Below are 27,774 nucleotides of genomic sequence, written 5' to 3'. Positions count from 1 at the left end.
GGGGCTTCTATAGAGCCTAAACTGCAAATTAAACACCCTCTCCAAAGAGAATTCCCAGGGAGCACAGTGGTGCAAGCACTACCTGCTTTTCCTAATGGGTGAATCCTCTATCCTGAAGTCTTTGAGCTTTATAATCACATCCAGCATTCCAAGACAATGCATAAAGAATGTCAAGTGTAAAGCTATTAGTACTTACCCATAATTAACAACACTTAATTCTTTAAATGTCACAGCAGATACTAAATCTAGAGCTACAAAATTGTCTAATTTATCATTTCTGGTTCCAGCTCATTAGTTTGTATAGTCTTCCTCGCAGAGTGTATTGATTATATATTGTAAGGAAAGAGCGTGGTTCCTTCTAACAGAAAGAAAGCAGCATGCCACACAATTCACAAGCCTCTTCACTGAAAATTAGTTCCTGCTCTCACCCGCTAGAAAGGCTTTATAAAGAGAATGATGCTAAGATAGAGAGGTTATTTAACTTGTACAGTAATTGGAGTTCTTCAAGATTTGTAATCCCTATGTGAATTTCACTCTGGGTGTGTATGCACCTGGGACCAGAAGACTGTTCCTAGCAGTGTTCACTGTTCTGCCCCTTCGGCCTTCTCCTTTCTCATGCTCTGAGCCGAAGGAATAAAGGGAGGAATGGACAGATCTGTCTACTGTAAATCGTACTAGATGGATCTGAAGCAGAGGGGAAGGAAGGCGAGTAGTAGAGCACAGATAGGAACTACACATCTTGAAGAACTCTAGTTATTGTACAAGTAAATAGCCCTTTTTTCTTCTCTGAGTGATTGTCCCTATGTTCATTCCACTGTGGGTGACTGACAAGCAGCATGCATTGAGGAGGAGGACGCGAGGCCCTTTTGGTTCCAATGATTGGAAGACTGCTATGCTGAAAGATGCATCAGCTGCAGAAGCTTATACCAGGGTGTAGTGTCTCATGAAGATATGGACACCCCACCATGTTGCTGCCTTATAGATCTCAATGAGAGGAACATCCCAAAGAGAGGCCACCGAAGTGGCCTTGGCACTAGTAGAATGGGTTTTCGGAACCTGTGGAGGAGGGGTGTTTGTCAATTCATAACACTGCAGAATGCAGCCACCAATCTATTTGGAAAGTCTCTGAGAAGAGATTATTTCACTGCTCACCCATTCCACTAAGGATAGAAGGAGTCTAGGCAATTTCCTAAAAGATTTTTTCTTTGTAGGTAGAATGCCTGTGACATTCTCTGTCTGAAAGAACACCCCAGAACTCCATATTTACCACTGTCATATAATTATATGTTCTGTACGAAATATGCCTTGTGTGGTATTATTTTAAAAGTCTTGATCTGTTAAACATTAATATCCTGGTGGATTGCATGTGTTATCATAGTATCTGAAGTTATAAAATATTGCTGAAAATGCTACTAGAACATGTTGTAAGGTGGGAAACAGCCATTAACGAGCTTTTCAGGTACAACAATGAAGTGGCCAGATGTGTTAATGATCCATTAGAGGGACTCCCTTATCCGAGAGATGATTTACAATGGGGACTTCACTGAAGAAGCATGTAGGCAATGGATCCTGACTAACCAATGAGGATGCCCCCCATGTCACATGCATGGACTTTTCCAGAAAGCTAGGAGTAGCTATAAAAGGGGAGGGGGGAGTGACATCATCACTTGGCTTCCCTTTGCCCCCAGCTCATCACCTGAAATAACATTGGGAAGGCAAAGAACTTAGGACTGGGGGAGAGGTGGTCCCTTGTGGGGAAAGCAATCTCTGCCTGTCTACTGAAGATCTGTAACCTGCTCTCAGGGAGAGACATTTCTAGATTCAAATCCTGTTAGTGTGTAGAATTTAAACTGCGATCTTATTTTTATTTCTTTGGTAACTACTTTTGATCTCTTAAGCCTACCACTTATAATCATTTAAGATCTATTTTTCTGTCGTTAATAAACTTGTTTAATGTTTTATCTTAACCAGGGTGTTTTTGGGTGAAGTGTTTAGGGAATCTCAGCTCAAGTTAACAGGGGTGGATACATATTCTCCCCACCTCGGGGGGGGGGGAGGGGGGTAGATTTATTAATGAGGTTACTATGGCCAAACTTCTGACCACAGCAAGACAGTATAATCTCGGGGTGCACTCCTGTAGTTAAGACCCTGGGGACTGTGGAGGTTACTGGCTGATGCCTTGCTCTACGGTGGGTACATGAGTGGCTCAAGCAGAGTATTCATGTGACTCAGTTGGGTGTGTGGCACCACCTGCTGGTGTGTTGGGTGGCAATAGAGTCCGGAGGGGCTGACTGTGTATCATCAGCAGAAGCGTGAGTAGAGGTCAACCCAGGCTGCAAGGATAAGGAGGCTCAGTGGTATTCCAGTTTCAAGCTGCAGCAGGCTGCAGATGGTGACAATGCCAAAGCCTGGGTGGGTATCCAGGGAATGGACTCTCTTATACTCACTTGTGACATTGGATCAGAGGTCACCATGCTAGAAGGCTTGCTTCTTGTTGCTTCTGCCCATTGTATAGAGAGGTCTGTCCACCCTGGATCAGACCAAAGCCTCCCTGTCTGACCCATAAGAAATGTTTGAAGCTCATGTGCCCAGCAGATTCGGCTAGGGAAGGATCTGCAAATGCCACATTCTGAAGGGGCATGAGTTTTCTCTGAAGCAGTAAAAGCACTTTTGATGATTGTTGAGACTGGGAAGGCTCAGAGACAGGAAACAGTTCTTAAATCCTGGGATCTTGTGCATAATAGTCGCTCTGCATGGTTGGGGGAGGAAAGGGAAGAAACACCCCCACACATCAACTTGATTCTAACTAGACATTAAAAACAAATCTAAACCAAGTAGATAAAGGTATTTACAATATTTACAGCTAAATGATGAAGGAAGCAAGCTCAGTAAACACTGACGAGGTGCCATCTCAGACCATGCGGTGTTAGAAAAGAACAGGATAGGCAGTCAGTTTGCTCCACCTCTTATAGCCTTGGCTCAGAGCATGAGGAGAAGGGCACAGATGCAGACCAACAGAGAAACTGCTAGCTAAAATCTGGTCTCAGGTTCACACAGTGCATGCATACCCCCATAGTGGAATATACATAGGGACCATCACTTGAAGAATGTAAAGCTTTACAAATAGTTTCACAACATCTTCTGTGTCTTGATCATAATAAAAAGGGTCTTTAGCTAAAATTTTATTTCAGATGCATAAAATGAATAACTACAAGAATTAAGAGCCAAATTCTGACTTGGAGTCAGAAATGGCAATGCAATATCACTCTGACACCAGGTTTGAATTTAGCTCTAAGTGTACAAAAGTCCAGTTTCTTTACACAGTGCACCAATTTGATCCCGGATGTATCTCTAATAAAGTTACACCAGGGATGATATTGGCCCAATGTCTCCAAATCTGAGTTTGAAAACTAAATAATTTCAGAAAACTTGAAATACTGCTTACTGTTTGTATTATCCTCTAAGTAGAGGCCACTGTCAGAGATAGGATACAATTATACATATGACAATCACTATGTTCCTGGGGCCAAATAAGGTCATTGGGACGGCCACTGTCCCTGGGGCTAACTGCGCCATGGACTCTGGCACTTTATGGGGGTGTCGACTCGCTCGACGACTGTCCCCCCGGGAGACCCTGAAGCATCATTGGAGTCAGAGGCCCTGGACCTGCAGCACCGTGTCCATCCCAGGTCACGGGCACCCTTCCGTGCTGGGGAACGCCCCCTCAACGCCTCCGACCTGGAGGACAACGAGGACTGCCTCCATCACAGTGAGCGGTGCCGATGAGCGGTGTCACACTCCAAAGAGCTAGAAATACTGGAGCGTCGTCTCGGTACTGACAATCTCCAACGCCGCTTGCCTTGCGGCTCTGTAGAAGCCCTCAGTGACCAAGGTCGGCGACATCCTGAACTCCTCGGTTCCAAGCCAGACTCTGGCGACCGGGTTCTGCGTCACCTCAGTGCGGGCAAACTCGGAGGAAGACCTGGCAAAGCAAAGTTCGCCCACACCAAGGCGGCGTGGAACCTGGTCGTTTGTGGTGCCAGATCTTCCTCCAATGACCGGGTTCTGCGCCGCCTCGGTGCGAGCGAACTTATCGGTGCAGGGTCCACCACCAACGACAACCGGGTTCTGCGCCGCCTGGGTGCGGGAAAACTCCTCAGTGCCAGAGAGCGGGAACGGGAGCTGTCCGAGCGCCGCCTGGCAGACCTTGACCGGTACTGCCTCCTGACTTGCACTGCCTCTGGTGCCGGGAATCGACGTTGGCGCCGAGAGGAAGACTCAACATCCTGTGTCGGTGCAGGTCGGCTCGATGACACCGACCTGGAGCAGCTGCTAGGGGAGCGGCTCTGCTCTACCCTAGGTGACCATCCAGCGGGAGATCTTCCTCCCTGTACCGGGGATCTCCTCCGCCATTCGGGGGACCCAACGCAGGTTTCCCCTGTGACACTGGCCCCTTCTCCCTGGGTGGAGGGCGGGGCGGAGGTGGGGTAGGCAAGGCCAACAAGGCTCTTGCCGCCTGAAAAGCCTCTGGTCTTGACTGCGTTGGCAGGGGCACTCTCCCACTCCCAGGAGTCAGGGGAAGCTCCCTAACTGAAGATGCAGGCACCGGGGAAAGTGTCGACGGGCTGAGTTTGGTGCATCTCCGTACTCGATCCCGCCTGTACCGACGGTGCAGGGGAGTGTCCGCGCTCCACATGCTGCTTCCTCTTCTTCTTCGGTACCGGTGACATTGCACAGTGCCGAGTTGCAGGTGGTGCCAATGGCGTGCTCTGTACTGAAGCCACACTCGGTACTGAGGTGGAGCGGGTTGGCTTGGACGCTGGGCGGAGCGCTGCCTCCATCAGCAGGGCTTTCAACTGGATCTCTCGGTCCTTTTAAGTCCTTGGTTTGAAAGCCCTGCAGATTTTGCACTTGTCCTTTCTGTGGGCCTCCCCTATGCACTTAAGACAGCTGTCATGGTGGTCTCTGAGCAGGAAGGCCTTCCTGCAAGAGGCTCACAGCTTGAAGCCCGGTGACCAGGGCATGGCCCCGCCGCACCAAATCCCAGCAGGGTCTGTCTTATCTCTAACTATGCTAAACAACCACTTAACTTAACTAAAACTAAACTCAGAGTACAAAACAAGTCCAAACAAGGGGAACAGTACTTGCTGTGAACAAGGCTAGTTCCAGCAATCATCACGGGCAGAAAGAAGGAACTGTGGGGGCATAGGGCCGGCAGCGCCTCATATGCCACGGCATGTGTGTGGGACTCCAGGGGGTGCTGGAGCCGGCCCTACGGGATCTGCTAAGGGGAAAAAAGTTCTGGGTAACTGTGAACAGAGGCGTGTACACACCTATAGTGGAATGGACATGAGCAAGCACTCGAAGAAGAACATGACATACCTGGTAATTTTCCATGGATTGCTAATTCATCAAATTCATTTGGAAACTTCATGCCTTCCATTATTCTACCTCCTGCTGTTAAAATGTCATAAAGAAGCAAGCCAAATGAATATACATCAGCTTGCTGATTGTAAATAACATTTCCTCTGGCAACCTCTGGTGCTCGAAATCCTGAAAATAAATGATTCGTTAATAATTATAATCCATGCCGGGCTGATGCCATACCTGTCCTTTTAAGAATAAATATCTTGATGAAAAATGTCTCGAGAAGTTAACAAATTACATACTATTTCTGTACTGGCAGCAGTCCACATGCTGAAAATCACAGAAGAAATGAGCAAATAGGAGGTTAGTGTAAAAGAAGTATCTGTAAATCAGTTAATAAGCTTCTGTACTATTAGTTTAACAAGCAAAAGAGCTTTATTATTTAACAGTTAAAAGCAAGGGCCTGATACTGCACTATGAGAGTCATGCCCTCATGTTCATGGCAGTGGGCCCAATTCTAAGATACACTCAGGTCATTTTTTCATTGCTCTGGCACTGCAAAGGGGCCTTAAAATGGGTGTAAATGATCCAATCAAAGTCAATGGGAGCTGCAGGTGTTCAGCACCTCTGAAAAATCAGAACCCTACAGTGCACATTATTAACCACTAAAAACCAACCATATTTAGAAGTTTTGTTTTAATTGAAAATGTTTATGCTTTATTCTAACTGACTATATTTGTACAAACAAAAAAAATAATCAAAAACAGTAAATGTAGTTTAACTTAAAAGAGTGTAAGATCCCAATATATTGCCAACATCATGTAAAAGGCATCTTGGGAATCAGACCCAGGGTGTATAAATCCATTTTCATCAGTTATAACATGGCAAGAACCACAGCAATGTAGACAGTTCCTTAATTATATACTTCTTATGATAGAATTCCACCAAAAAATTTCTTATTCTTTTTAACAAAACACAAAATACACCAAAGCATTTTTTGCCATACCTGGTGTGCCTTCTGAGGTTTTTATTCCCATTCTGCAACAATACTGAGCAATGCCATAATCAGCAATTTTTGCAATGACTGCTGAATTGGGATATAATGTAAAGAGAAGTACATTATGAGGCTTTAAATCACGATAAATGATCATTGAGGAATGCAGATACCTGTTAACAAAAAAGTACTTAGGTGAAAGCATTTAAAATCCATATATATACACACACTGACTACATTAATAATACTATAGTTAAGACATGCAATACATTTTAATCATTCTGACATCAGAAGAAAAAAGTTCACTAATATGACATCAGGTTGATGGATTATGGTTTTGGAATTATCCCAATTTATCAGTTGTTGGTACATGAACAACTTGGTATTATCAAGAGACCTCACCTAAAGTGACACTGCCAACTTGAAAAAAAAAATCAATTAAACAAAAAATAAAAGTAGTTTCACCTACACCTGCCCCTGAGCTTCCTTGCCAAATTTTGTGATGATAAAATCATATTTCCCTAGCTGTTATGAGGACATTCACAGATTTTCAGATTAAACAGAATGGTACAAATTAAAATGAAAGAGTTTTGGCTTTTTCTCCATTCATGTGAATCCCACTTGTGAAAAGAAAAGACAGGGAATAGACCAAATGTAAAAGTATTGACTGCTTGTAAGTGGTTTTCTGGTTTCTGGCCCTTCATGCTTTCACTTCATGCTTTCTAACTTTATTCATTTGTTTCCTTGAAAACCAAAAAAACAAATAATCTAGACTGCATTTAAAAAAAAAGTACAGAATTCGGTCTCCTTTGGGATACACACAAATTAAAAATATATGATAGTCTAGCCCTACAGTTGATTAAGAACTTGAAAGAAAAAGCTAGTAAATGTCATCAGATGCTCAAACTAATAATGGTAGTAGATGCTCTTGACAGAATGTTCCTCTTGTAACCCATACCAACAAATCCCTTCTGGAAAACTGCTATAGAATTGAATAGAAACTATAACCTTTCTATAAAGTTTTTTGAATGATCTTACATAATTTAATAGAAATACACTGAATTTTATACACTGCTTCAAGTACACAGACAGCATTGTATTCTCTATTCAGTTAATCAAAAGAAAAAGATAGAACTTCTTTGACTAAGAGAATACACCCCATGGTATAAAAGGAGAGGCAAGAAAAGGAAAAGAGAAAGCTTTCCTACTTTCAGACTGTAAATATTTTTCAGTGCCAAAATTAGCATTTCAAGAATATTTACCTTAGACCATCAGCTACATGTAGAGCTATCCTGTGCTGAAGTGTTTTAGTTAAGCTTGCACTGTCTTGCTGAAGCAAATGATCCAGAGAACCCTTAGGGGCTAATTCCATTACCAACATCCGGGGACGGACTGCCGCAGCCAGCAAAGACACTAAGCTAGGGTGATGGAGGTGACAAAGGACTGCAAGCTCCTGTAAATTGTAAAATCAAGTGAAATGCTGCATGTATTATAACATTTATAGTTCTGGGATGAACTGTGTATATTTAAACAATATTAAATACTAACAGGCAGAAAATTCAGAATTAAGGCAGACACTGTGCTTCAACATTTTCAAATCCTTCACTATAATTGTTTTACTAGCATTGCACTATAAAAAGAGGGCAACATTTCTTACTTGTCGTAGGAGTCTGAGGGAGGTGTGTTTATTAAAAATCTTTACAGCTACTTCTTCTCCACCATACGATGCACGGTACACAGATCCAAACCCACCATCACCTTTTCAAAAAGAAAATGGAAGGGAATATAAAAAATAAAACATCAATCTTTTCTCAAATTGACTGGGCCTGACTCTAAAAAGTGCAGAGCACCAACAGTCCGAGTGTAAGCCAGTGAGAGCAGTGTGCGCTCAGCACATATGAAAAATCAGGGCCCTAACATACACAGTACTGGCAGTTAAAAAAAACCCTCTATCATTCAGAATTATATTTTAACAGCATAACAGACGAATCAAATACATTTCTACAGGAAAAAAGTAAGTAAAATGTTTTCAGTATGTTCTATAACCTAACCCTATAGCTTTGTTTACATAAGTGTTATGCTTTTAATATCCTTGCCACATATTAGATATGTAGAGGAGACTGAAAATTAATATTCACCCAACAGAAATTCAGGAGCTTGGTCAAATTCCAATTCATCATTGTTCAACATGATATTTCTAGGCAAATCAGCCAATATCAGATCAGGAGCAACCTGGGCTATTGGAATGGTAATTCTTGGTTGATCTGGATTTATTAAGAGATCACCTAAGTATATTAAAAAAAAAAAAAAAAAGAGATGCAGTTGAAAAAGCAGAGTGAAGTGTACATATTTCTATCTCCATTTATGTATACAGCTAGTGCACTTCATATGAACTTGCATGTGTGTACTAATTAGTGACAACTGAATATACTTATCCAATTTATATACATTTCTTGCATGTATAAATAATGCCAAACCATGATTGAATGGCATATGCAGTGGTCAACATAAAAAAACAGCCTTTATCAACAGTTATCATATAGCATTAAGCTAACTGAGATACCTCTTTTTCTCTATACATGGAATAGGAAATAACTCTAATAACTGTGTGGTACCTGTCAGCTCATATTGCCTTTTTAATTGTGACCATTGTACAGGATCCAATAAACAGGACTAATGTCAACTGTACTACTAACATGAGTCAGAATAAATCACATAAGGGTTGCTGGATCAGGTCCCATGAATGAGTATGCAAGTGGCTCTTTCAACCCTCCCCACCACGTACACCAGTGCAGGGGCTAGCCACAATCATACAGAGGCATTAGGACAATAATGTGGGTTGTTGACCCACATTATGAGGCTGGTATTGTTTATTTTGATCAAGTGTTGTTAAATAACGTGAGGTGCCTAAACGTTATGGCAATGGACATCATGTATAAATACTTATTTATATGGGTAATTTAATTAGCTTAATTAAAACATTATATACCTTCTTCAACTTTTTTAAGTAAATCATCAAGCAATATTTGTTGGTGTTCTTTGCTGTCCTCAAAGCTATACAAAGCCCATTTCTTCAACAGCGTTTCTCCTTCACCACATACATCTATATCCAGTAAACCCGGAAACCATTCTTCCATAAGAGAATCAATGTGATCCACAACTTGACCCAAAAGGATATACCCTGTAAAAAGCCAAGAATAGGTCATTAGAACCACTGTCTCCCACATCTGCAATTATAAAGACATACAGCATGTTCTGAAAGGTGCAAGCAAAATGAACAAATGCACCAAGTTTAACTCAAAGAGCAAGTACAAGAACAGGTTTAGGAGTAATTTAACCTTTTCTGCAAGAAGGAGTTGTAATTTTCAAAAAACTGTCTGGATTGCTATCGAATGTTGCTGACTCCACCAGGCAGTAAGCTTCAGGAGACCAGTTCAGGTAAATGCCTTGTCTCCAATACATTCTATTAGGACGAAGAGCTCGTTCTAGGAGAAACAAAGTTAAAGTCAAACCTCTAATATGAACACTATAAATTAATCCAAAATATACTATTCTAAGCATGTACTTTTAAAATGTATACATATTTACACAAACAACCAGTGCATCTTTACATGCAACTTTGCATCACCAGAAAAGCTGAGCATACTCACAACATCTTTGATCACTCCAACAACGTGTATACAAGAATACTAAACATTGACTCAGCTCATGGACTAGTTGGTGAATGTAGGTGAAGTACAGATCTTGAAGTGCTGGAGAACTGGACTCAAATATAAAGTTTCTTAGGGCAGTGTTTCCCAACCGGTGTGCTGCCGCACATTGGTGTGCCATCAGGCCTGAGCAGCTGTGCCATGGAATTTTTTGAAAAACTACTTGAAGAGTTCTGAATTGGCTCATGAATAGTCATGAGTTCATTTGGAGACTATATGATGGTGTGCGTTGTCGCTGCACCAATTCTGCCATGACCACCCCTCGTCCCCCCCACCCATTCGGTGCTAACAGTCAACCCACGACCTGACCTTATTAGGGTATGCCTATGTGATCGGCTGTGCCTTCTGCTCCCACATCATATATGGGAAATGAAACTGACCATGGGAAACGAAACTTAACAGCAACCAGGAAATGAAACCTATTGCAAGTATCCCCCGGCCAATCTGGTGCTGGCATGAAGCCCATAAAAGGGGTCTTATCCAAGCCCCTGGCTGAGAACCTTCCTGAACTACCAGCCTGATCACCTGGTCCGGACTCTCCCACTCCCGTGTCCCCACCCCCGAGCGCGAATCGTTTGTTAGCCAGACAAGTTTGAGTTTTTGCATTTATTATGCTGTGTGCCCTTCTCGCCTGGGTGGTAAGGAGTTAATTATCAGCCCGTGTTCTTCAGCTAGCTGCCTGTAACATTCCTTCGTATCAGTCTGTGACTCGCAGTTAACTGTCTGTTTAGCATTCCATCGTATTAGCTTGTGTATTGTAGTTAATTGTTTGTTTAAATGTGTATAAATAGTTAAAATTCTATATTATTTCTGTTGTCTTATAATAAAATCCAGTTAATTACTAACCAACTCATTTTTAACTCTCGGGGATCATTAACCTGTCGGAACATGCGTCAAAATAATTAAAGGTATCAAGGTGTGCCACGGCAGAGAAAAGTTTGGGAACCACTGTCTTAGACAATAAATGAAATACACTTGGTGTTTTCCGTTTTCTCCCTAGCTGACATGTCTACATCACACACTCATCACAGCCTGATGTGACTGGAATTGTGTGCTCAGGGAAGACCAAGTGCCAGAATAGCAGAGGTAGTATTATAAGTCAAATTTGAAGAGCATTACCAAAGATGCACTTGCATGCTTTGTCTAGCTGCAAATAGATCATATGTTAAAAAAATTAAAAATTAAAAAGTCAAGTGAACTGGCTTAATTAAGAAGGGGAGACAGGCCCTTCATATGGACTGAGTGATTTTTAAAATAGCTCTGATAAAAGTAGAGTCTCCAGATTTTTTTTTTTTAAAAGGGGAAAGAGATGGGTGCCAGCAAATGTGTAAGGGCAATGAATTTCATGCCCCAGGAGTCGACACAACAAAAACTTGGCCACCCATGAACCTGAAACTCAATGGCAGAACTCCTAGAAGGAGATGGATGTCAAAGTGTAGATCTCTCTCAAATGAGGCTCAGAGGATGTGTTTTATATATATCCAGGTTTTTCCCCCATTAAGGGCAGAATTCTGTCATACAGCCATAGCCCTGCATTGGGTGGCACGTGGAGGCATGCTACCCTAGCAGGTAGTTCAAGAGGCATTGTATCTGAATAGGCAGTGGTTATTTCTGTTTTTTTTTTTTTTTTAAAAGAGATTTGGGGTCTCCAGGGAAGAACAGCAACTGCATTATCCCCAGTGCAGCAACCATTCTCCTTTATGCTCAGCCAGTCTGCTGGGTGATGTGGTATGGGAAGAGACCATGGCCTCACTTCCTCCCTGCTCTTTGCATCTTTGCAGAAACTAATTCCAGCAGTTCTTAAATGAAAAGATTTCCTCTGTTTATGGTGTGCATATGCACCTGTGTGTGTGACGGGGGGAAGGAGGGCACCAGACAGCAAGAGATTACTTTGCTTTTATTATCCCCTTCCCACTCACACAGAGGGGGAGGCACAGAGTGTTCCTAAGGGTTTTTAAAATACAAATAAGAGCCACTATTTTGTTTTCTTATTCTTGTAAAATGGCTAGAGATGAGCCCAAAACAAAAATATAAAACAAAATTTCAGGAAAGTGGTAGGAGTTGGGATTTGAATCTGTAGATCTGAACTCAACCCAATGACTACTAGGTGTCCAAAGGTAAACACAGAAATTGATACTTTTGACGTTAAATGTCAGTACCTCTTCCTGACAGCATGTAAGGAGATACTTCAAGCAATCTGTTGATCAGTCTGGACCAGAATCCCATGGGAAAGTATGGCATCTCATATAGCCTAATGATGATTTCTGAGTTTTCACAGTGGGGAAGCTCTATAACAGGTCTGTGATCAGACAAACTGAAAGAAACAGGAACATTATTTTTCAGTATTTCATAATTTACTACTTCCAGAATTATTAATTACATAGACTAAAGTGAGAATTATTGTAAAGCTGATTATTTGTTAGCTGTATTGATTAATGAATGTCAGAAATAAATGCAACCCCAAATCAGGGGGCAGATTATTGGGGTTTATCTGTACCAGTGTGTTTGTTTATTTTTCTTATTAATGGCAAAATTCTGCTCAATTTAAAAGCCATAAAGTCCCAGTGACTTCAGTGAGCTATCCAAAGATGTAAGTATCCAAAAAACCTGACAAATATAATTCGTATAGTAGCACTTATAGAATATCAGACATCCAAGGACTTTGAAGAGCTTCAGAGGTATTAATCAATTAATCCAAACAACATTCCATCCTTTAAGGAAGGTAAGGATTAGTATCTACATTGTACAGATGTGAAAGCTGAGGCAGAGAAGCTACATGACCTGCCATAGCTCATGCAAAAAGACAGCCTCAGCATTGGCATTAGAATTCATAACTCCTGATTTCCAGTACCATGGTTTAATCATTAGATGATTCAAACGCATAATACCTCCAAGCATTACTGCTTGAGCAGTGCAACTCCTTCCAAGTGTGGTCCTGACTTAAACCAAATTGTTTATAAATAATAATATTTATGACTTATATTGAAATGAATAGCTGTATATATTGGAACTATCTGGATGACTTGATCATTAAGAAAAGTTTTGCTACTGTGGTCTCATTGTAAAAGAAATAGTAGTCTCACAAAGTATTTTGTCTTTTATATGTGCCATTTTTCATTGTGCTAATAGGATATAATCTTGTCTCCTACAAGATCAGTTTAACTTTCATGAGAAGAAATCAAGTACTATACAAATCTAATGTAATCAATAGAAATCTTGCTCAATAACGGGAAATTGCTTTGATATCAAACAGCTAGAAATGTCTTGCCAGCTTGAGAATACCAGAGTTTTTGATCTTGGTATATTTCCATGGCACATTTGTGCTTTTAGCTCTTTGTTTACCTGCTTGGAACAAGTAGTTGATCTTCTCCTAATGGCAATGCAATTTGGAACTTTTCCAGAAGCTTAAAGTATTGTGAGATGTAGATCTTAGGGAATCTGCTCTTGTTTAAAAGGAATTTTTCCACATCTGAACGCTTTATAATTCCCTTAGGGTATTTAGGAAAGCCTTCCACCTTCACCATCAAAATCTTTTAAAAAAATAAAATAATTTCAACTCTACAGTCATAATTGGATTGCATTTTTCTGACAAACTTAGTTTTCTGCAATATTTTACATAGTATTATTTACAAAAATTAATAATCCTATTCATAGTAAAACTCAGCATTTCAGCAATGACAGCCATCTGAGCACAAGCTAACAGTAATGAACAGTATATCCCATGATATTATTTAGCTACCTGTCCATTCAGTGTAATCTAATAGTGTACTTTAGTGGCCCCCTACTGCATATTACATGGGAGATTATTCCACATTTTAATTAGTGAAGAACAAATCTTCACAGATTTGGAAGTCTGAATAACTATCTAAAAGTTTGGAAGCTTTTCCAAACTAACCAAACTAATTTTGGATCCTTTTCAGGTAGATACTTCCCAGCAGTCCTTTTGCCCCTCACCTGTCCCAATATACAAGTCTATACATCTCATCCTGTTCTACCTTCTATAACAAGGCCCAGTTACCCTTCTTCCTTCTTCACCACCATTCCAGGCTACTGTTATTACTTCATTCCGGACCTCCAGCCTTTAACAATTTGTTGCAGGATTATGCTTCCTTTCACCTGGGACCTCTATTTCATTTCAGACATGTTCTGGGACCCAGACCTAGAGCGTAAGAGAACTAAAAATGGAGGCATTGGGGTATATGTGACCTACAATGCATATTTAAAAGGCAATAGACTGAGTCATGTAGGCCAAATTGGGGAATTGTGAAAGGGAGTGGATCATGAACGGCTCAATGTCTAGCTGGCAACTGGTAACAAGTGGAGTGCCCCAAGGGTCAGTGCTGGGGCCAGTTTCGTTCAACATCATCATTAATGATCTGGAGGATGGGGTGAATTGCATCCTCAGGAAGTTTGCAGATGACACTAAGCTAGGGGGAGTGGTAGATACTCTGGAGGGTAGGCATAGGATACAGAGTGACCTAGACAAATTGGAGGATTGGGCCAAAAAAATCTGATGAGGTTCAGCAAAGACAAGTGCAGAGTCCTGCATTCAGGATGGAAGAACCCCATGCACTGCTACAGACTGGGGACTGACTGGCTAGGCAGCAGTTTGGCAGAACTGGGGGTTACAGTGGAAAAGAAGCTGGATATGAGTCAACAGTGTGCCCTTGTTGCAAGAAGACTAATGGGATATTGGGCTGCATTAGTTGAAGCATTGCCAGCAGATCGAGGGAAATGATTATTCCCCTCTATTCAGCACTGGTGAGGCCACATTTGGAGTATTGTATCCAGTTTTGGGTCCCCCACTACAGAAAGGATGTGGACAAATTGGAGAGAGTCCAGCAGAGGGCAACAAAATGATTAGAGGACTGGAACACATATATTGTGAGAAGAGGCTGAGGGAACAGGGCTTATTTGGTCTGTAGAAGAGAAGAGTAAGGGGGGATTTGATAGCAGCCTTTAATTACCTGAAAGGGGGTTTCAGGAAGGATGGAGTGAGGCTGTAGATGACAGAACTAGGAGCAATGGTCTCAAGTTGCAGTGGGGAAGGTCTAGGCTGGATATTAGGAAAAAAGTTTTCACTAGGAGGGTGGTGAAGCACTGGAATGAGTTACCTAGGGAGGTAGTGGAATCTCCATCCATAGAGGTTTTTAAGGTGCGGCTTGACAAAGCCCAGGCTGGGATGATTTAGCTGGTCTTAGTCCTGCTTTGAGCAGGAGGTTGGACTAGATGACCTGAGGTCCCTTCCAAACCTAATCTTCTATTCTATTCTATGATTCAATGAAACTGTAAAGAAACTGAGAAAAATGAGGCCAGATCAAATACCATAGCTTGGAATGGAGGAAAAAAAAATAGTTGAATGACGGGATATAGAGAGTATAATGAGAAGCTAACCTGTGCCATGATTTTGCACAGCCACTTAGGGTCCACAAAATACAAATCTCTTAGCTGAAGTGCCGGATCTTGAAAATGCAGCAGTACGCCTGTATAAATAATATTGTAATGAGAATAATATCACACAACATCCATATGAAATAAAAGAAACGAATGACATTGCTTTTAGACACTGAATTCTGGGCTGCCTTTCTCCCGCTATTCTGATTAAGGCATATTAAACGGTAGATACTCTCAAGGATATATAGGTATAAGAGTGCGGTCATGATGTGTTCACCTTTTCCATTAATTCCAGGTGTCATAATTAGTCATAATCTGACCTACTCCTTTCAAATACCTACTTCCTCAATGTGAATGCTCAGGGTTGATTATTATTTTAGTCTAAGTATCTTCAATCACATAGTCTGCATAGTACTGAGATACTGTTGTTAATATGATTGCGTAACTGCTGTCCCAGTCACAGGCTATTCTAGTGATTTTATTTTTCCTCCCAAATCCTCTTCTCTATTCTGCAGGTTTATTACTTTCAAATAAAGTAAAGGGCCATAAATTGTTAACAGAATAATCTATCACATGATCTTTCCCTTAGATTACGAAGTTTTGAGATAATATGAAATCATAAAAAAGAATAACAGCATCTAAAGGATAAAAGGGTGATAGGTAATACCCAACATGTATTGTCAAGAACAATCATTCCAGATCGACCTAATTTCCCTCTTTGACAGGGTTACTGGCCCAGTTGATAGAAGGGAAGCAGTAGGAGTCATCTATCTGGATTTTAGTAAGGTTTTTGACACAGACACACATGACATTCTCAAAAACAAATTAGGGAAATGTGGCCTAGATGAAATTACTATAAGGAGGCTGCACAACTGATTGAAAATCCAAGAATAAGAAACAGCTACCTACCTTTCTGTAACTTATTCTTCGAGGTGTGTTGCACATGTCCATTCCATTGTAGGCGAGTGTGTACACTGTGTTCCACTCTAGGCGAGTATGTAGGCCTTGTGCACAGATGTTGGAGACTTTTTTCCCCTCAGTAGTACCCATTGGGATAGCTTGAGCACCCCTTGTCACCAGGCACCACTTCATGCTGGCATTAGAGGATGGAGCAGCCCCTGACCCACCTCATTTTCTTCACACCAGATGTACTCTGATAGACAGGGGAAGGAGGGTGGGTCATGGAATGACTTGTGCAACACATATTGAAGAATATTCAGTTATGGAAAGGCAGGTAACTGTTTTTTTTTTCTTTGAGTGATTGCACATGTCAATTCCACTGTAGGTGACTAACAAGCAAACAGCTACGGAGGTGGATTCAAAGTGTATCTGAACAATGATTGTAGAACCACCGTCCAAAACTGGCATTGTCTCTGGACTGATGGGTAATGAGAAATGAAGTGTGACAGTCATTGCTTTACCTATGTCGACAATTGGTACTTGAGGCAGGAAAGCTGCAGAAGTTGCTTGTGCTCAAGTAGAGTGCATCAGTACTCTAGCTAGTGGGGTAATGTTAATCAGTTGGTAGCATAAATGAATGCAGGAAGAGATCCAGGAGGAGATTTTCTAGGGGGAAACAGGATTGCCCTTAACTTTGTCAACAATCATGACAAAAACTGGTGTAGAAGTCCGGAATGATTTAGTATGCTCTAGGTAGAAAGCTAACACTCTTCTCATCTCCATTGAGTGAAAACTTTCTCCATGCTTATGGTGATGGGGTTTTGGAAAAAATGGGGCAAATAGATAGCTTGGCTAATGTGAAAATTAGAGATTACTTTTGTAAGGAATTTTGGCTGCACCTGGAGATAAACCTCAATCCTTATAAAAAATTATATAAAGGAATTCTGACATCAAAGCTGTCAACTTGCCAATCCTTCTGGCTGAAGTGATCACTACTAAAAATGCCACCTTCTCAGAGAGATAATGGAGGGAGTAAGTTGAAAGTGGTTCAAAGGGAGGTCCCATTAGAGCCAGAACTAAACTGAGATCCCAGGGAGGTCCCATACTTAAGAATATAATCCAGCCAGGCCTTTCACGAATTGAGTAATAATGGGGTTGGAAAAAAAGGGTCTGTTATCCACCCGTATAGGGACAACTGAAGTAGCAGCCAAATGCACCCTTACAGAATTAATCATCAGGTTCTGTTTTAGATCTTGAATACAGTCCGGCACACTATTCAGGGGTGCTTTCTCACAAGATCAAATGGAGAAGTGCTTCCATTTACCACGTAAATGGTCCTACTTGAGAGTGTTCAACTATGTAAAAGGACATTTTGGACACCCTATGAGCAGGACCTTTCAAAGGGTGTCAGCCATGAAGCATCCACACTGTGAAATAGAGAGCTTGGAGGCTGGAATGGAGACCATGATTATGGTCTCATGAAATTACGTCTGGATACAACGGGCGATATAGAGGCAGTTCTATCAATAGTGTCAGTGGGATTGAGTACCAGTACTGATGTGGCCATGATAGAGCTATAAGAATAAGATGAGCCTGGTCCCTTTTTATTTTAGATATGACTCTGTGCAACAAAGGAATCAGAAGGAAGGTGTACAGAAAGCAATTCTCCCAGGACAGAAGAAAGGCATCTGTGAGAGATTCTAGGCTGAAACACCTCTCTCCCCAGGAACAGAACTGATGGTATTTTCTGTTGGCCTATGTCGCAAAAAGGTTCACCTAGGGAATCTCCCAGAGTTGGAAGAGGGATCTGGCTATGACTGGGCATAATGACCACATGTGTTGATCAGTGAAAGATGGTCGTAATGACCACTGGTTTTGATCAGCGAAAGATCTGCTCAGCTGATCTGCCTGGCTGTTTTGTTTCCCCAGAAGGTAAGCAGCTTGGAGATGAATCAAAGGGGTTATACAGAAGTCCCAGATATGAATTGCCTTCTGGAAGAGTTGGTTTTGACTGTGTCCCTCCTTGCCTGTTTATGTTAAATAAAGTCACTGAGTTGTCTGTCATACTCGGTAGATTTTCCCCACTGTGCGTGGAGGAAAAAAATCAAGCAGGTTAGATGTACTGCTTTTAACTCCCTGACATTTAGGTGAGCCTCTGGCTCTCGAGACGACCATGGACCTTGAGTCTTCAGGGAGCCAATGTCAGCCCACCAACCTAGAGATGATGTGTCTGTGACTAGGCTGAGCGTTGGTCATGTGGGAAGGAAGGGAACTCCTATGCAAACTTTTAGAGGGTCTGTCCACCAATCCAGAGACAACAGGACTAGCTCTGGCTTGGGGCATATACTGATGCTAGCCAGGTCTGCAGCATCCTGAACTCCAGTTTGGCATATTGCACTACATAGGTACATGCTACCATGTGACCTACCAGGCTGAGACACTTGCGTGCTATTGTGAGCGGTAAATTTTCATTTGAAGTACTGGGCATTGAATGGTTTCAAATCTGATTTGTGGCATGAAAATCCTGGCCTTTGTCGAGTCAAGGACTGCTCCCATGAATTCTACTGTCTGTACAGGCCTCAGTATTAATTTTTCTCGATTCACCAGGAGCCCCAAAATGTTGAATATGGATAGAGTGATGGATATGCTGGACCTGAGACTGATCAACCAATCATCTAGGTACGGGAACACATGGACATCTAATTTTCTAAGATTAGCTGGTACCACTGCCATGCCCTTTGTGAATATTGGAAGAACAGATGTCAGGCTGAATAGAAGTACTGTTAATTGACAATGTTGACTATTCACCACAAATCTGACAATCTTTCGATGGTTGGGATGCGTTGCAATATGGAAGTAAGCATCTGTCAAGTTGATGGCAGCATACCAGGCTCCTTGTTGCAAGGAAGGGATAATTGACGCTAGAATAACCAAGTGGAATTTCAATTTTCTTCAGGAATTTGTTCAACTCTCTTAGATCTAAGGTGGATCTGAGGCCTCCTTTTGACCTCTGGATCAGAAAATAATGGAAACAGAAGCCTTCTTCCTGAGGCACAACAGTAGTTCCTCAAATGCCCTTGTATGAAGAAGAGAGATTGGACCTCCTGTTGAAGGGAAATCTTCTAAGAGTGGTCTAAGGAGGGAGGGGGGATGAAGTAAATTAGATGGCATACCCCCATTCCAATGTACTTAAGATCAACTGGTCTCATGTTATGTAGGTCCAGGCACTTAGGAAATGGGATAAGTAATCGGTAAATAAAAAAGGGGGAACAGATGGAAGTGAGGTGACTGGTATACTTTCCTCAATGACCCTGTCAAAATGCCTGCTTGGAAGTTGTGGCTGGATGAGATGAGGCACTGATGCTGAAAAAGAGGGTGGTGGACAGTGCATTCTATAACTTCTTCCCTTTTTCCTAGGTGGATCTTGGGAATGGGGAGCAAAGCTATGGTGTCAAAAAGGCTGTTGTTGACAAAATTGTTTTCTTTTCATCAACAAAGTATAGATTTCAAGAGACTTGAGTGTTGCCCTGTAAGATATATGGCTGTGAAGCGTATCATCAGTTTTCTCGAACAGAGGAGGGCCTTGAAATGGACGGTCCTCTATAATCTGATGGATTTAACAGGTACTCTGGATGACTGTAACCATGAACATCTTCTCACAGTGATTGCTGATGCCATGGTTTGAACTGCTGAATTTGCACTATCCAGACTCTCCTGGAGGGCAGTACTGATGACCAGCTTACCCCCCTCCATGACTACTGAGAATTCTTGCTTGCAAACCTCTGGTAATTTGTCCTTTAATTTAGCAATGTTCTCCCAGAGTGTATGATCGTATTGACTCGGGAGTGCCTGCTGATTTGCGATCCTGAGCTGCAGGCCCACTGAGGAATAAAGTTTGTGACCAAACAAGTCTAGTTTTTCTGAGTCATTGCTTATAGGTGTGGAGGCTTTTGTCCCTGTCTTTCCTGTTTTCTGTGGGAGGCAGGGAATATGGTGTCTGCCAGTCTTGACTGGCTCCTGGATTGCCTTGTTGACTGGCAGAGCAACCTTAACCAGGGTGGCAGATACTAGGATGGCCACCAACTTATCAGAACTCTCACATACCTCTTCTGCCTGGATGTCAAACATCGAGGCCAGTCTTTTCAGGAGGTCTTAGTAGGTCCTGTGTTCTTCTGGAGGAAGTGACTCTCCCACTGAATAAAGAATGTCATCTTGCTGATGAAGATGAGGATGCAACCTGCGCCTGAACTGGAGGCAAGTCTCACCATGCAACGCCTCAGCTTGGGGTCAAAGTGCTGCTTCCATAAGCAAGCACTTAAACCTTGCTGCTCTATCATTTTTTGAATGGGGTTTGAAGCCCTTATAGATGTGACACTTGTCATTAACATGGGCTTCATCCAAGCACTTCAGACTAGTCAGATGAGGATCACTGACTAGCATGGGCTTTGAACATGTACCACAGGACTTGAATCCTAGGAAGCAAGGCATTGTTTCAGTACTGAGCCCGGTATTGAAAGGAAAAAAGTTCCAAAGGATGCAAAAAATAGAAACTTAGTTTTTCAAGCAAGTTAGCACTAACTATATAAAAACAAACAATAATTAATTTTAACTATTTACAATGAGGGAAGCACTTGAATAAGTAAGTCTGTGATCAATCCAAGAACTATCACTGGCTGAAAGAAGGAACTGCAGTGGGTTGGGGCAGCTCCGCCCTCTTATACCAGCACAGAGTAGCTCAAGGTGACAGGATGCACTTGAACCATCCTGATGGGTACCGCTGAGGGAAAAAAGTCTCTGACATCTGTGCACATTCCATGCACACACCCCGAGTGGAACTGACATGTGCAATCACTCGAAAAAGAATTATCAATGGTTTGCTGTCAAACTGGATGGGAGTATCTAGTGGGGCCCTGCATGGGTGAGTCCTGGATCCGGTACTATTCAACATTTCAGTTAATGACTTGGATAATGGTGTGAAGAGTATGCTTATAAAATTTGTGGACGACACCAAGCTGCAGAGGAGGGATATTGCTCGCACATCGCAGATGATTAGAATTCAAAATGACTTAGACAAATTGGTCTAAAATCAACAACATGAAATTCAAGAATGACAAGTGCAAAGTACTACACAGAGGCAGGAAAAAAATCAAATCCACATCTACAAAATTGAGAATAAATGTCTAGGCAATAGTACTGCAGAAAAGGATCTTATAGAAGATCACAAATAGATTACCAGCCAACAATGAGATGAAGTTGCAAAAAAGGCTAATATTCTGGGTTCTATTAACAGGATTGTCATATGTAAGACAAGGGAGGCATTTATTCTCCTCTACTCGGCACTGATGAGGCCTCAGCTGGAGTACTGTTTCCAATTTTGAGCACCAAACTTTAGAAAACATGTGGACAAACTGGAGAGAGTCCAGAGGACAGCAACAAAAATGATAAAAGATTTACACACCTGACCTATGGGTAAAGATTAAAATAACTGGGTATGTTTAGTCTTGAGAAAAGAAACTGAGGCGGGACCTGACCACAGTCTTCTAATAAATTTAGGGCTTCTGTTTTTTGGGATTTAATAATTTCATTTTTGGCGTTTTCTTTTTTTTTTTTTTTAAGCAATTTTTGAGTTTATGTAATTGTCCAGATATAGGGGGTTTTCAGGTCTCTCTTTGTATATATGTAATCAACCAGGATAATTCAGTATTGGAATAGGTTATCAAGGGAGGTTGTGGAATCCCCATCACTGGAAGTTTTTAAGAACATATTAGACAAATACCTGTCAGGGATGGTCTAGGTATACTTGGTTCTGCCTCAGCGTGAGGGGAAGATGGGAGGACTAGATGGCCACTTAGCCCTACATCTCCCATGATTCTATTATTTCAGTCACCCATGTTATGGCAATCTACTGCAGGCCTGGTGCACACTGCTGGCACCAAACCTTGCCCCAACAAAGAGATTATAATACCTGATTCATTTAGAAAGTGAACTGCATGAGGAAGCTCATTTTCATCCAGCTGTAACTGGCTTTCTTGCACCAGTTCTATTAATCGTTTCTGGTCAATCACAGGAAATTCAGTTGGAACATTTTCACGTTCAAATAAAATTCTCTTCTCAAGCTCCAGATAGCTGTCTGGGATTAACTGACCTACTACTGGCTGGTCTCTGATCTGTGTAATTTAGAATAATAATCTTACAACACATTTTATTTAGGTTTTTTTTTTAAAAATTGCAGACAGATGCATACAATATGTAAATTAAGCAAAGAAGACTGACCAATCACAGAAGATTGGTACCAATGTCAATTGAACAAAAGAAGAGTTATCTGATGACTAACCATGGTTTTTTAAAGATTCATAGAAATAAAAAAATAATTTTAAGACACATTATGAACATTTTATTCATAAGACACATTATGAACATTTTAAAAATTAAAGTTTCATAAATAAAGTACTTCCAAAATGCATTAATATATAAAAGTAAATAATTATATCCTTGAAACCTGAAAAGATTTTTAAAAATCCTTTTATTTAAGCTAAAAGGAAACTATTTACTGCACGGATAAAAAAATGTAATACGTCACATATGGGTAACATAAGACAATGGGTAGAAGACAGAATAAAAAAAGAAAGGGTAGTGTCTATAATCCCTACTTGTCCTTGTTTTTCAATCTTTCTTACCACAATAATCAGAATTCACTAAATGTTAAAAGGATCCCAGTGTGGAATCCTGTATGTAAGTGAAGAACATAAGCACACAGGAACAGCCATACTGGGTCAGACCAATGTTCCATCTAGCCCAGTAGCCTGTCTTCTGACAGTGGCCAATGCCAGGTGCTTCAGAGGGAATGAAGAGAACAGGTTATCATTAAGTGATCCATGTATGCACCAACAGAGGCATGTATGCCTATGACATACTGTCAGCAGTCTAGAATCCAAGTGCTTTCCTACATATTTTAGAACTAATCATCAGGATGCAATCCTGGTCCCACTGAAATCAATGGAAGTTTTGTCACTGGCTTCAGTGGAGCCAGGATGTCATCCTGGGTGTTTATCTGGAAGCAACATAAACTGAAGCAACTCTGATTTATGAGATATCTATAAATGGCCTTTCAGATTCTTACATGAACATTTTTCATATAAGATTTGTTCCAGCTCTTTTTATCTTTCCCTCTAGCTCTCTTATGATATGAAATCCCTCACTGGGATCAACATTAATGTTTTACTGAACCAAATATCTTTTGAAATTATTCAGTGGTAACAAATGCCTTTCTATGGTGAGAAAAGAAATCATGAGTATTAATTTAGCTCCACAAACTACTTATCTAGTTAATAATCTTCCTCTGAAAACTCGCCCTCTAATTCTTAAAATGCTTAAAAATCTAGTGCTGGATTTTATATGTGGCAAGAATTATTATTACATCCTTAAGTACTCTTAAAAGACTGACAGTCTTGGGCTACCTATTTTATACTTAAATCGCTTTATCTTATCTTCCTACCTGTTTCCTCATGATTTTCCTTTCACAGAAGCGTTACAATTCATCTTTTCTCCTTCTAGCTGCCTTATTTATACTATAAATGGAGTCTAAACACAGTGCTAAATTACAATCCTGAGACCCTCTGAAGTGAAAGGGTAGGAGGACCACTTCTAAGAATTCTGCCTTCCTAAGGCAAAATACATCCAGTGCTACTCTGTTGGGCTTAGTGATGTACATTCCACCCAGACATACCCTTTCTGGGACAATAAGAAATGGCTGGTTCCCATTCCTTGCACTGCTGAGCATACCCAACCAAATTATGGATGTTACTATGCTGGTACACACTGTGGGCAAAGAGAAGGAAGGGGTTTTTCCAACCTTTCCCCAGCATTTAGTGCACCAACACAAGGCTAGACATAAATATGTTGCTTGGGCTGTAAGATGTTCAGTGCAGGCACTGTGGGTGAAATCCCAGCTACAATGAAGCCAATAGTTTCCACTGACTTCAATGGGGCAGGATTTCACACTGTGTCTTTAAAGTATCATGTTCACCAATGGCACTAAATAAACAATGCAGAAATAGACCCAGAAATAGAACCTAGACCCTGTCTTCCCATTAGATTCTCTATCTTCATGTCTCTATCTGAAGAACCTTCCAGGCTCAATTCTCCACTGCACCTGACCACAGCTTGGCCATAGTGGAGAGAGGGGTCTGATAGGGAGTTAGTTGCAGCTTTCTGATTTACATCTTCTCTTTTCCTCTTTCCTTCATGATACACTCTTCTCCTCACCTCTGACCTACACTCTGCTTCTCCATTCCTTTTGTCTCCACTCCCAACATACATGGCCCTGACCCGACACACCCATGTCCCTTTGCACAAGACATGGTGATGCAGCTAGTGTAGGAAGCAACAGTTTTACACCAGTGGAGATTTTCCCTCTATAGGTGGAATTCTCTAGGAGGTTTCTGCAGCTGATGTTTGCTTGCTTTGCCCTTCATGACACTCCCCCCACCCCCAGTACAAATTGAAGTTAGTGGATGGGAGAGTCTGGTCCCCTTATCCTCAGTATGACCCATTCAGAACTGTTGCTTTAAAATAACTCACTCCAACTTTATGAACTTTCCACTATCATCATTATCTTGGATTAACCTTTAGGACACAAAAGCATAATCCTTTGGCAAATCACAGTGTCACAAGTCTAAGAATTTAGAATTGGCTGGCTGCCAGTATCACACAAACACTCTATCTCCCTTAATCTGTTATTTCTAACTGCAATATGTTGCTCTTCAAGAATAGCTCTTGATCAGACCAATCCAACACTCCATCAGAAAAACATTCAATCTATTCCATTTGAAATGTTTTATGTCTGATATCTTACATGTTAAACAAAAATACACTTAGATGATGTTTGTGCTAAAGTTTTGAAAAAAAGAGTCATGAAAGCAACCCCCTGGATATTTTTTGTTTGATGATTTCCCTCCCTCATTCTGTTATGCATAAGGTATTACAGGAAGTATTATGAACTTGATTTCAAGCTAAAATAAGCATTAAAACATTCTGTTTTCTCTGCAACTTTCATTGTAATGAAAAGCATATGGCATACCTTGAAATTCAGACTCTCCTTTATTATGGTTTTCCGAAGTTTGATCATAGCATCAGATTCTTCAGTAGCATTTACAAAATGATAATCTTGGATTGCTGGGAAACCCCTCTTATTCAACAACTCTCTGGTAATTTTACTCACACAGGCCTTACGTTGCTTCTCACCAGAGATATCTAAATGAGTCCCAACAAGAATCACGGGGGATGATGAAGCTCGAGCCTGTTAATAAGATCCACACAGTTCATTATCTCAATGTTGAATCATGATTTTTTCTTTGATTTTGTTTACACAATTCAACAATTCAGTCATAACACCTGAAATTCTAGAAACAGGAAGAGGCAACTATGTTTGTCACTGTTAACCCTTTTAGTCATAATTTATATTTGTCTAATTTCTTCACAGAAGTGAAGGCGGAGTGATATTAGGAATTTAAAAAACGGATTTGTTTAATTCACATCCTGCCTGAATTTATGGAAAAGTCCGAGTTTTTAAAATACGTAATACAAGGAAATATCTTAGGTCTGCTGATAGAATAAGCAGTAGAACTAAATCTGAAGATATATGCATTTGAAGCTGCATACCCATTTATAGTTTTGATTGGGTAAGGCAATAAAAATGTTACAGTATGGTGTCTGTAAAACATTATCTAACATGCAGGGATGGGTCTGAATCAAAACATGGAGTCAAAAACACCTTTATCTGAGGGAAGTTTGGATCTAGAATCCCAACTTTGAAGCTTGGTTCTATCTCTAGTAATATATTCTAGCAAATGTATTTTTAGAAAATACAATTTTTTTTTAAAGAAGGATTGACAGTGAAGGAACTGGTATATCAGTGAACTAGAGGCACCAAAAGTGAGAAAGGAGTATGTGTCAGTTATGGTCTTAACTAAAAATTAACTGACCGATGCTTCACATCTTGTTTCCCTGCCCCAAGGTATGAACATTGTGTGATGTGTAAAGGAAAACAGTAGATAAGAGTTATGAGAAGAGTGCAAAAACCTAATATTTTTGTATTGATCAACCTCCGGTATGGTTAGACTGAAAGCAGTGAGGGTGTAATGCTCAACTTGATAGTTAAAGATACAATGAGGTCATGGATTCCATGACTTTAACAGACCTCTGTGACTTCTTTGGCTTCTGTGGCTGCAGTCGGGATTGGAGCAGTTAGTGGTGGGGGCTGGAACTGTCAGCAGCCCGGGTTGCTCCCCCCCACTAGTGGTTGCAGCCAAGGCTGTCTCTCACCCCTCACCCCCAGCTGCTGTGGCCATAGCTGTGCCACCCTCCCCGGTGGCCAGCAGGGTGAGCTGCCAGCAGCTGTGGCCGGGGATGGAGCAGTTGCCCGCCCCTCTGCAGCTGCGGCTGGAGCTGTCACTACCCCCTCAGCAGTGGCGGAGGCTCATGGGCTGTCCATCCTCCTCTGCAGTCAGCCCCTCCCTCCAGTAATTTTTAGTAAAAATCATGGACAGGTTGCAGCTTCCATGAATTTTTGTTTATTGCCTGTGACCTGTCTGTGACTTGTAAAAACAACAAAATCTTAACCTTATTGATAGTTCCACACATTTAAAAAACAACTACTAACAACAAAAAGAAAACAGCCAGATTCTCATCCCAGTTTCAAGAATGTAAATATGGAATAACTCCTGTGTTACTCCAAACGTACACAACAACTGTAAATGAAATCAGACTATGGTCCAAAGACACTATATGAGCATTTTAAGGTTACACATGTACCTCCTAGGCTTGATTCTGATCTCACTTGTATGTTTTAAACCAGTATAACTCCACTGACTTCACTGGAGTTTATAGTGGTGAGAAAGAAGAACTAGGGCCAATGTTCAGAACTGACGTACTATTTAACAGTCCCTCTTTCTCCGTTTTATTAGTCTATGCAAAACAACATCAAAACTTGCCAGACTCATTATGCATGCCCTTCTGCACAAATCTGAATTAAAAACTGCACTTCTTCATATGTCTGTAAAAAATTATGACGACCTTTTCATAACCATTAATACGCATTCCAGAAACTTCCTCATCTTTCCACCAGTTGAACAGCCCATAAAAACAGTTTCAAGTGAATTCTCTTTGATGTTTTCACAGTCACTTGGAATTTAAAAATCAATATTATAAAAACTTTGCTGTTTATTACCTTGATATTAAACAACCATGGCTTCATAGCATCCACTTCCGCTTGTCCTTTGCTGAGATCATAAACAGCAAGATACAAGGCTCTTTGGGTCATAAAATGGGGATGAGTGCTGTAGAATTCCTCTTGTCCTAAATGATAAAGAAATAAATAAGTCATAGTACTTTTCTCAGTTCACTCCTTCA

At 41.1% G+C, this 27,774-nt stretch overlaps 1 protein-coding gene across 1 annotated transcript in view; it reads right to left on the bottom strand.

The window, feature by feature from the left end:
• The window catches only part of LRRK2 (leucine rich repeat kinase 2), an 87,305-nt gene that overhangs the window by 18,607 nt on the left and 40,924 nt on the right, over positions 1–27,774 (bottom strand). The window contains exons 30-42 of the mRNA XM_067564429.1: positions 27,593–27,720; positions 25,445–25,663; positions 22,331–22,532; positions 15,466–15,554; positions 13,414–13,601; positions 12,231–12,385; positions 9,700–9,846; positions 9,351–9,542; positions 8,500–8,646; positions 8,019–8,119; positions 7,624–7,814; positions 6,374–6,534; positions 5,383–5,553 (exon numbers count right to left, since the gene is read on the bottom strand). Of these exons, the coding sequence (XP_067420530.1) occupies positions 5,383–5,553; positions 6,374–6,534; positions 7,624–7,814; positions 8,019–8,119; positions 8,500–8,646; positions 9,351–9,542; positions 9,700–9,846; positions 12,231–12,385; positions 13,414–13,601; positions 15,466–15,554; positions 22,331–22,532; positions 25,445–25,663; positions 27,593–27,720 (2,091 nt within the window). The remainder of the gene's footprint in view (positions 1–5,382; positions 5,554–6,373; positions 6,535–7,623; positions 7,815–8,018; positions 8,120–8,499; positions 8,647–9,350; positions 9,543–9,699; positions 9,847–12,230; positions 12,386–13,413; positions 13,602–15,465; positions 15,555–22,330; positions 22,533–25,444; positions 25,664–27,592; positions 27,721–27,774) is intronic.

Source organism: Emydura macquarii, unplaced genomic scaffold (genome assembly GCF_026122565.2).
Source record: "Emydura macquarii macquarii isolate MOO-44397 ecotype Brisbane River unplaced genomic scaffold, CSIRO-AGI_Emac_v2 contig_2636, whole genome shotgun sequence".
Taxonomy (NCBI): Eukaryota; Metazoa; Chordata; order Testudines; family Chelidae; genus Emydura; species Emydura macquarii.
The sequence above is the reverse complement of the archived record's forward strand: the minus strand, read 5'-3'. Positions and strand labels throughout refer to the sequence as shown.